The sequence below is a fragment of the Cervus canadensis genome, chromosome 32, assembly GCF_019320065.1.
Source record: "Cervus canadensis isolate Bull #8, Minnesota chromosome 32, ASM1932006v1, whole genome shotgun sequence".
Lineage (NCBI taxonomy): Eukaryota > Metazoa > Chordata > Mammalia > Artiodactyla > Cervidae > Cervus > Cervus canadensis.
Window position 1 is genome coordinate 12,846,627 of NC_057417.1, and position 11,125 is coordinate 12,857,751.

Sequence of the window (11,125 nt, forward strand, 5' to 3'; positions counted from 1 at the left end):
TCAGGGCAGTCGGAGTCATGCAGGCCCCAGAACCCAGGTCTCCTGGTTTCCAAACCAGTAGAGCATCCCTTGGGCTGTCCACGGAGCAGTTACTGTGATCCTGTCTAAGGAGGCGACGAGACCACTTGGTGGCTAAGATCACTGGCTCCACAGCCTGCTGCCTGGATTCTAACCCCAGCTCCACCCGCCACCTGTGTGACCTTGCAAGTTTCTTGACCGTTCCGTGCCTCAGTTTCCCCACCTGTAAAACAGGGGCAGCAGTTCCCACCTCACATAGCCATCTTAAGGATTAGAAGGCTATTGTATGTCAAGTGCTTAGAAAAGAGGACAGCAAACCTTCTCTGTAAAGAACCAGATAGTAAGTACTATTCACTACACAGTCCCTGTCTCAACTGTTCAACCTGCCACTGCAGCAGCAAACCAGCCACAATCCATAAATGAACGTGCATGGCTGTTTTCTAGTGAAACTTCACAAAAACAGGTGGTGGTTCAGACTAGGCCCATGGGTGGTAGGAGACTCAGGTTCAATTCCTGGGTCGGGAAGATCCTCTGGAAATGGAAATGGCAACCCACTCCAGTGTTCTTGCCTGGGAAATCCCATGGGCAGAGGACGTCAATGGGTACAGTCCATGGGGTCACAAAGAGTCAGAAAGGACTGAGCGACTAAGCAACACAACAGTGTAGTTTGCAGACCCCGAGCTGAAAGCAGTGCCCAGCACACGGGGCTATGTACTAGCAGCCAGGACTCTGGCTAGTTTACTGATGAATTTAATGTAATCTGCAGTCGGGGGAGGAGGTCTTCTTGCTAAGGATTCCCTATGTGGAATTTATCTTCCGTGGCTAGGACCTCTCTCCAAAAATGATTTCCAACATTCCTGGAAGTGACAATAACCACATTCGCCTTTACTGAGCATTTACCACGTGCCATGATTATGTCAAACCCTCTACATAGTTCTCTTCTGTGACCCTCAGGATGGGCTTTTCTTACATTTTACTCTCATTTTGCAATACAGAAAGTTCAGAGAAGACAGGAGCTTTGTCCAAGGCCGACTTAAGGTCTGAACCATGAGGGTAAAGACCTCAGCATGTCTTACTCACCCTTAGACCCCTGGGGACTAGCATGGGGTTGGCACATAACAGTTGCTCAGAAAACATGTCACAGATACACATACACAGATCCAGTAGCTCTAGACTCACAACACTAACATCCTTCTGCTTCAGTAGCTTGCTAAGTAACTTCTCAGGGTCTCAGCTTCCAGGGAGGTAAAATGGGCAAGTAATAGCAACTACTCGATGGCATCACCAACTTGATGGTATCATGAGTTTGAGCAAGCTCCGGGAGTTGGTGATGGACAGGGAAGCCTGGCATGCTGCAGTCCATGGGGTTGCCAAGAGTCAGACACGACTGAGCGACTCAACTGAAACTGAATACCACCTACATTGAGTAGCTGTAAGGAATTCCAGAAAGTTACACATGCAAGTCCCAAATCCAACTGCTAAGGGAATCTGCCAGACCTTTAGGAACTGGCTCCAGCTTGCTGCCTTCATCCCATCTCCTCTCCAAGCTCCAGCCCGAGGTCTCCTCGGATGCACGCAGGTGCTCCCCACGTCTGCCCTCTGTGCTCCTCACCGCCCCTCTGAACGCTCTTCCCATCTGTTCCTCCCACTCACCTGCACTGACTCCTCCGCATCCTGGACCTCAGCTCAGCGGTCCCTCCTGGAGAGCCAGCAGGCAGGCGCTCTCCTTTCTATACCATCACCTGCTTATCTCCTTTTCAGCAGCTACACTTAGCTCTCCCTGACCCTATTTCCCTCTGTTTAGGGTCTCCTCTCTTAGATTAGAAGCTTCATGAAAGCACGTCCCTTCCCCGCCTCTTTCATCACTGGGCCCACGCCTGGGACACGCTTTTGGCTCAGAGTCAGTTTCTGGCCTCCTCCTGGGAGGAGGGTGGGGGCAGCCCCACAGAAGGACTGGGTGGTCCCACCGCCAAACAATGCTCCTTTTAAAAGCAGCCAGACTGCAACAAAGTTTACAGCACTGAAAAGTCATTTCCCCCTTTTATCCCTTAAATTCTTTACTTCCTGAAAAAAACAAACCAAAAAAAAGCCACTGAGGGCCTTTGGGCCTAATCTGGGTTTGAGCTGCTAGGCAGATGGAGCTCCGCCTCTTCTAGACAGAGGGGGGAAAAATCACTCAGATTAGATGGCTGGCTCACCAGAGAACCACTGCAGTCTGTGCCAGACCTGATCAAGAGTCCTCCCACCAAGGACACCTTTGAGGAGTAACCTGGATGAACGGACCTAGCAGATAAAGTAAAAACATAAAACCAGAAAAACCACTACAGGTCAAATGGTTACTTGTCTTCAAATTTCATACAGTCTGTCAGACTAAAATAGCCCACAAACAGCTGTTTAACTACATAAGTGTCTATCAGGTAACCAGAACACATGTAGTCATCAAACCTTATAATACTAGGCTGGAAAAGGCCCTAGTAAGCATAATGATAATATGCTAATAATCAAACCAAGAGCTACCATTCAACCCCATTTGACATGCTTATCTCATTAAATCCTTTTAGTGACACTAGCAGACCAGGGTATGAAGATATTCTGGAATTAGAGGTGATGGTTGTTTCATATTTTAAATGCACTACAAGGGGCTAAATTGCACACTTCAAAATGGGTGATTTTGTTATGTGAATTATCTCTTGCTGCTGCTGCTAAGTCACTTCAGTCGTGTCCGACTCTGTGCGACCCCATAGACGGCAGCCCACCAGGCTCCCCCGTCCCTGGGATTCTCCAGGCAAGAACACTGGAGTGGGTTGCCATTTCCTTCTCCAATGCATGAAAGTGAAAAGTGAAAGTGCAGTTGCTCAGTCGTGTCCGACTTTTCCCGACCCCTTGGACTGCAGCCTACCAGGCTCCTCCGTCCATGGGATTCTCCAGGCAAGAGTGGGTTGCCATTGCCTTCTCCGGAATTATACCTTGATCCTCCCCTAAAAAAGGCACTGCATGCATGCTAGCTGAAGGACCCCTGACTGGAACAAGCATGTCATTATACTACACATACTGCACACATCATTTACTGACTGGTATGAAGTCCTGATGGACTGGAACGGTCTCTCTGCGCACATGTAGTTAGAGTAATTCTGAGTCATGAGAGGGAAAGCCTTTATGGGTTATTGTAATTTGAGAGGGTCTAAGATATTTGGGAAAAGCTTTAGAGAAAGACTTTATGGGACACTGTCTAAACTTCATGGAACAGAGGGAATTTCATAACATTGCCTAAGACTCTCCAGGCCAACCATCCTTTTTCATTTCGATTATCCCAGAATCATAGTGTCCACTAAAATAAGGGACGCCCAAAAAACCACTATACATAAAACTGACTACCAACAAGGATGAAAAGTGTGAAGACTCTGTGGACATTTGTCATCTTGTAGGAACACAAAGGGACGTCCCAGGTGACCCTAGCGGTAAAGAATCCACCTGCAATGCAGGAGATGGGGGTTTGATCCCTGGATGCGGAAGATCCCCTGGAGGAGGAAATGGCAACCCACTCCAGTATTCTTGCCTGGGAAATCCCATAGACAGAGGAGCCTGGCGGGCTACAGTCCATGGGGTAGCAAAGAGTCCGACACAACTGAGCGACTGAACACAGGGGAACAGAGACATCACAACAGTTAATGCTTACATGGTCCACAGCAGTCAGTCCTCAAGATGCACTCCCTCCCCCCAGGAGGAGTGCAATATTCTCCTCCCAATATTCATGCCTTTAAACAGGCCCCACTCACAGGGCTGACCCACGGGAACAAAACAAGTAACAGAGTGATTTCAAAGACCAGTTCATATAAGACACCACAGCTTCCGCCTTGCTCTCTCTTGGACCATCTGCCCTGGAAGAAGCTGGCCACTGTGTCTCGAGGACACTTAAGACAGCCCTCTGTGAGGTCCACAGGGAGAGGAACTGAGGCCTGCTGTCAACAGGCAGCGTCAGCCCATCCATGTGAGCAAGTCATCTTGGAAGGGATCCGCCAGCCCCAAGCAAGCATTCAGATGACTGCATGGCTACGCTGGCTGACCCCACAACTGCAACTTCACAAGAGACTCTGGGCCAGGAAAGCTGAGACAGGTCAGTTCCCAATTCCTGACCCACAGAAACTGGGAGATACGTGATTATTATTGTTCTAAGCTTCTAAACGTGGGGATAATTTGTTACACAGCATAGATAACTGATATAAGCACTTGTTTATGTAAATTATCTGAATCCTTGCAATCACCCCGAAGTAGGTTTTATCATTAATCCATAAGGAAACTGAGGCACCAAACACTTAGGTGACTTTCTCAAGGACAAAACCAGAAAATGGGAAAGAGAGGATGGGCATCTGGCAGTCCAGAGTCTAGACTCGAAACCAACTACACTACAGCTCCCAGTGTGGCTGCAGGTATGAGGCAGGAGATGGGCCCGAGGCTAGGCATTTACAACTGGCCTCCTGTTCAACCTCCTGGCGTGAGAAGATGAGCTCCAGCCCTCAGTTTATATCTCTTGAAGCAAGAGATAGTCAGGCTCCAGGACTACCTATTTATGACTGGACTCCTGTCTATATTTCGAGATCTACACCTTGATGTAGAAAGCAGCAACTGGAATAGCATTAATAAACGGACATTAGTCACTTTTATGGCAGGGACAGAGTGGGACTAAACCCTTTAAAGGGTTATATGTTTCCCATCCCTGGGGCAAGGGAGACACTGGGAGTCAAAAAGGAGGAGGCATCACCCCATAATATGTGATGCTAAGGGTGTTACATAGGCCTCTGGGCTGAAATCCATCTTGGAAAAAAGTTGCACGCCTCTGCAGGGGAGGTCTATATAAATGACTTAGCCACCTCTTTTCTGCATTCCTCCTCACTAGGGGGAATGGCCAAACCCTTTCTCTATGGGTGTGCATCTCTGTTTTTCTTCCACCTTAACTAAACCATTTCTCTCTGTTCTCTCCCTCTTGTGGTTGTGCTATATCTCTAATATTAAACATTATACCTGCATTTACAGTTTTTGCCTCTGTGAGAAAAGAATTTCCCCTGGGGGCAAAGATCCAGGGAAAAACAACTTTTAGCCTCCAGCCCTTGCAGGTCTGGTGGCGGCTAGGATTCCTGGTGTTCATCCAGGCTACCCAGGTTCAATTCCTGGGCAGAGAATTAAGATCTTGCTTCATGCTACCACTCACTGCTACCTCAGAGAAATCAGGTACAGTCCATCATTCATTTATTCAATGAATGTTTAGCAGGCACGATGTGCTGGATGCTATTCTACATCCCAGAGGAACAAGAAAAAGCCTCTGCTTTTCATGGCACCCACAGTCTAGAAGGGAAAAGAGCTAAATAATGAGGAAATGTTCAAACCAGATGACTTCAGATGGCGCTAAGTGCTTTTGAAGGAATAAGCAAGGTAACTGGTCCGCGTAAGAGAGATGGGGCCACTTCTGCAGACAAGACTCCAGAGGTCTGTCTCTCTGATGTGACAAGTGAGCAGAGACCCAACAGGAGCAGAATGAGGCGCCATATGAAGACCAAAGAGAAATGTACTCCAGGCAAAGAGCAGCAGAAGTAAAGGTCCTGAGGCAGAAATGACATTGATATGCTGGAGGAATGACAAGGCAGTCAGTGTAACTGCAGCGAGATGGGCTGAGATAAGGCTGGAGGTGATGAGCGCCTGCAGAGGTGGGCTGGGGTCCTTGTTGGAGGCCATAAGTTTATTCTCAGAGCAGTGGGTTAATTAAGAAAGGAAGTATTGCTGTTTAGTCACTAAGTCAAAGTGCTAGTTGCTCAGTCATGTCTGACTCTGAGGCCCCATGGACAGGAGCCCATGAGGCTCCTCTGTCCATGGAATTCTCCAGACAAGAATACTGGAGTGGGTAGCCATTCCCTTCTCCAGGGGATCTTCCGGACCCAGGGATCAAAACTGGGTCTCCAGCACTGCAGGCAGATTCTTTACTGTCCGAACCACTAGGGAAACCCTGTTTAGCCCCCAAGTCGTATCCAGCTCTTTTGCGACCCCATGGACTGTAGCCCAACAGGCTCCTCCGTCCATGGGATTTCCCAGGCAGGAATACTGGAGTGAGTTGCCATTCCCTTCTCCAGGGGATCTTCGAGATCCAGGGAACAAACGCTGGTCTCGTGCATTGGCAGGCGAATTCTTTACCACCAAGGCGACCAAGTATATTGTTTATTCAACTATAAGAAAGAAAGAAATAACGCCATATGCAGCAACACATGTGGATCTAGAGATTATCATACTAAGTGAGGTAAGTCAGAAAAAGAAAGACAAATACCATACGATATAACTTATATGTAGAATCTAAAATATGACACAAATGAACTTATCTACGCAACAGAAATAGATTCACAGACATTGAGAACAGACTTGGGGCTGCCAAAGGGAAAGAGATTGGGGGAAGGATTGGGAGTTTGATATTAGCAAATGCAAACTATTATATATAGAAAAGATAAACAACAGGATCCTACTGTATAGTGCAGGAAACTATATTCAGTGTAATAAACCATCATGAGGAAAGAAATAAGGCAAGCATTGTGATCTGTTTTATCATTAAGAAGGATACACATTTCCCATTTCTATAAACCAGATGCCCCTTTGTCCCCTGCCTCCCTCCAGCTGTCCTCCCATGGTGCTCATAGAGTGCTTCACAGTTTACAAAGTGCAACAAAGTTATAAACACAGTCCCTTCTGAGTCCCCCACTCATGCTGGTGGGTACAAGGTCATAAAATATCATCTGTAGGAGCAAAGGGAAAGTGAAAGTTGCTCAGTTGTGTCCAACTCTTTGCAACCCCATGGACTATACAGTCAGTGGAATTCTCCAGGCCAGAATACTGGAGTGGTTAGCTGTTACCCTCTCCAGGGGATCTTCCTGACCCAGGAATCGAACCCAGGTCTCCCGCATCGCAGGCGGAGGGAGGAACCTTTTAATTTAAGATGCTAGTTATAATACTCATGAAAAGATGCTTAGAGATCCCCGTGAACACCCAGCAAACATCTAAAAAAGATGAATCTCACGCCTTCTGTATGGGAAACCAGTGTTGGCATCTTAAATGTGATGAATTGTGACAAAATAAGAGAAATAAAAAATCAAGTGGAAACTACTTGAGTAGCTATTACTGAAAGGCTGAAATTGAGCTGATGACAACACTATTAATAATGCATTATGTTATATATATATATATGCCTCAGTCACGTCCGACTCTTTGCGACCCCATGGACTGTAGCCCACCAGGCTTCTCTGTCCACGATATTCTCCAGGCAAGAATACTGGAGTGGACTGCAGTTCTCCTCTTTAGAGGATCTTCCTGACGCAGGGATCGAGCCCTGATCTCCTTCATTTCAGGCAGATTCTTAACCTTCTGAGCTACAGCGAGGTCCTTATAATGCATTAGAAAATTATTAACATCAAACCCAGGCTGACTTCTTTATTCTGATTCCCGAGCAAGTTCCCAGAGTTTGGGTCTCTCCGGGTGTTTTTCTCTTTTTTTTTCTTCTAAATGTTGAGATCAATCCAATTAGAAGGGTCTAATACCCAAATCTACAAGTATATTTTACTGTAAATCCTTGTAACAGAATCTCTATTCTCAAACTAAGAGAGAAAAAACACTGCAGATAAAGCTTCACAGTGGGGTCTTGCATTTTGTTAAGGGCCAATATAAAATACAAATGCTGCAAGGAAGCCTGCTGGGTGCTGAAAACGTCACTATCTTGACTGAGTAGCAGTTCTACACATTTATGTAAAAATTCACAGAGCTATACACGTCTTAACTTTTACTCAAAAAAAAGGGTGGGGGGAGCATATAATACTTGGCTGACTACCACTGATAGTGTCTTTCTTGTATCAAGCACAGCGCAAAGCACTTCACACATTTTTCTCTCAACTAATCCTACCAACAGCTTATTCCCATTTTACTGAAGAAGCTGAGGTTCAGAGAGGGTAAGTCACTTACCAAAGATCACACAGCGATCAACAGCCCAGGCAGAATTCAGTTCTGAGTCCATCTAATGGTAAAGCCTCATGTGTTTGGGAGGCAGTCACCTCGTATTACAATGTGAGGACTAGCTGGGCTCTCATAATCTTTTGATTTAACTTACAGAATGATTTTGAGGCTAGCCGGGGACTCCTCGACCAGCTCTGGGAAGACAAACTCACCGCGATCGGGACTCCCACTCCAGTGCTCCTTTTGGTAGCGAGGTCTCTAAATGGGGTGAGGATGGGTTGGAGGAGCGAGAACAGGAATAAGAAAGATCCGCTTTCCCCCAAGCCGGGAGGTGGGGAGGGGGCCCGGCCCGCGCGGAGCTCCCAGCACGGCGCGCCCGGGTGCCCGCGTGCCCGCCGGCCGCCTGGAGCCGGGTCGCCGCCGCCCTACCTTGGTGGATGAAGGGCTGCCTGCTGGGCCTGCCGGGCGGGAGCGTACTGATACTGGACTCGCTCATGACTGCGCCCCGCGCCCCCGAGAGGCCGCCGGAGACCCGCTCCGGCCGCCGCCGCCGCCGCCTCCCGGCCTTCCCTCCAGGAGCCGGGATTCCAGGTTCCGGCGCCGACGTCACAGAGGCGGGGGCGGGGCGCCGGCGCCCTTCCCACGCCCGCCGCGCGGGACCCCCCTAGCAGCGCCGGGTACCGGCGAGGACGCGAGGTACCGGCCGGAGTCGGACGGAGGGTGCAGCTCCGCGGCGTCCGGGACCTGGGATGGGAGACGCGGGTGGAGAGCCAGAGGGACCGGGAACGGGCTCCATCCAGCGGCCGCGATAAGGGGCCACCTCCCGGATTTTAAAAAGTGTTATAAAAATAACCAGGACGCAGAACAAGTGTATCTAGTAAGTTACTGTTTGGGTACAAAAAAAAAAAAAAAACCGAAGAAGAAGAAATGTCTTTGTACATATTTATAAACACATTAAGATGACTCTCGAGTGGGGAGCTGGGAGGCTGGTTGAGAAGGGTTCAAGGAAGGATTTTTCAGTTTTTCTCGTTTATCCTTGAACCTTATCCACGTTTCCTCTCTGCCTTTATCCGTGTACAGTTTAAAAGAATGAAAACGAATTACCAAATATAAATGCCAAATAAAGAAATGTAATCGTATATGCAGAGTTCCAAAGAATAGCAAGGAGAGATAAGAAAGCCTTCCTCAGTGATCAATGCAAAGAAATAGAGGAAAACAATAGAATGGGAAAGACTAAAGATCTCTTCAAGAAAATTAGAGATACCAAAAGAATATTTCATGCAAAGATGCACACAATGAAGGACAGAAGTGGTATGGACCTAACAGAAGCAGAAGATATTAAGAAGAGGTGGCAAGAACACACATAAGAACTATACAAAAAAGATCTTCATGACCCAGATAACCACGATGGTGTGATCACTCACCTAGAGCCAGACATTGTGGAATGTGAAGTCAAGTGGGCCTTAGGCAGCATCATTACAAACAAAGCTAGTGGAGGTGATGAAATACCAGTTGATCTATTTCAAATCCTAAAAGATGATGCTGTGAAAGTGCTGCACTCAATATGCCAGCAAATTTGGAACACTCAGCAGTGGTCACAGGACTAGAAAAGGTCAGTTTTCATTCCAATTTCAGAGAAAGGCAATGCCAAAGAATATTCAGACTACCGCACAACTGCACTCATCTCACACGCTAGCAAAGTAATGCTCAAAATTCTCCAAGCCAGGCTTCAACAGCATGCGAACTGAAAACTTCCAGATGTTCAAGCTGGATTTAGAAAAGGCAGAGGAACCAGAGATCAAATTGCAAACTTCTGTTGGATCATGGATAAAGCAAGAGAGTTGCAGAAAAACATCTACTTCTGCTCTATTGACTGTGCCAAAGCCTTTGACTGTGGATCACAACAAACTGGAAAATTCTGAAAGAGATGGGAATACCAGACCACCTGACCTGCCTCCTGAGAAGTCTGTATGCAGGTCAAGTAGCAACAATTAGAACTGGACATGGAACAACAGACTGGTTCCATATTGGGAAAGGAGTACATCAAGGCTGTATATTGTCACTCTGCTGCTTTAACTTATATGCAGAGTACATCATGTGAAATGCCAGGATGGTTGTAGCACAAGCTGGAATCAAGATTGCCAGGAGAAATATCAATAACTTCAAATAGGCAGATGACACCACCCTTATGGCAGAAAGTGAGGAAGAACTAAAGAGCCTCTTGATGAAAGTGAAAGAGGAGAGTGAAAAAATTGGCTTAAAACTCAACATCTAGAAAACTAAGATCATGGCATCTGGTCCCATCACTTCATGGCAAATAGATGGGGAAACAATGGAAACAGTGACAGACTTTATTTTCTTGGGCTCCAAAATCACTGCAAGTGGTAAGTGCAGCCATGAAATTAAAAGATACTTGCTCCTTGAAAGAAAAGCTATGACTAACCTAGACAGCATATTAAAAAGCAGACACATTACCTTGCCAACAAAGGTCCGTCTAGTCAAAGCTATGGTTTTTCCAGTAGTCATGTATGGATGTGAGAGTTGGACCATAAAGAAAGCTGAGTACTGAAGAATTGATGCTTTTGAGCTGTGGTGTTGGAAAAGACTCTTGAGAGTCCCTTGGACCGCAAGGAGATCCAACCAGTCCATCCCAAAGGAAATCAGTCGTGAATATTCTTTGGAAAGACTGATGCTGAAGCTGAAACTCCAATACTTTGGCCACTTGATGCGAAGAACTGACTCCTTGGAAAAGACCCTGATGCTGGGAAAGATTGAAGGCAGGAGGAGAAGGGGATGACAGAGGATGAGATGGTTGGATAGCATCACCGACTCAATGGACACGAGTTTGAGCAAGCTCTGGGAGTTGGTGATGGACAGGGAAGCCTGGTGTGCGGCAGTCCATGGGGTCGCAGAGTCAGACACGACTGAGTGACTGAACTGAACTGAATCATATATACATTTGTATGGGGCTTCCTAGGTGGCGCTAGTGGTAAATAACCTACCTGCCAATGCAGGAGACATGAGACTCGAGTTTGATCCGCTTAGCACATAGCACATACGTTTCTGTATAATACAGGTAACTGCCAAATTAAATACATGAGAAAGTGAAAGTGAAGATCTCTTAGTCTTG

The 11,125-nt window shown here is 47.0% G+C and overlaps 1 protein-coding gene across 2 annotated transcripts in view; it reads right to left on the reverse strand.

The window, feature by feature from the left end:
* Positions 1-8,796, reverse strand: part of TMC7 (transmembrane channel like 7) — a 53,488-nt gene extending 44,692 nt beyond the window's left edge. The window contains exon 1 of one of the 2 annotated variants that reach the window (XM_043456255.1): positions 8,425-8,796. In XM_043456255.1, coding sequence (XP_043312190.1) covers positions 8,425-8,491 — 67 coding nt within the window. In that variant the 5' untranslated portion in view covers positions 8,492-8,796. Of the gene's footprint in view, positions 1-8,207; positions 8,392-8,424 lie in introns of those variants that run through there. The other variant, XM_043456256.1, reaches the window with a different exon arrangement.
* Positions 8,797-11,125: the final 2,329 nt, after the last annotated feature.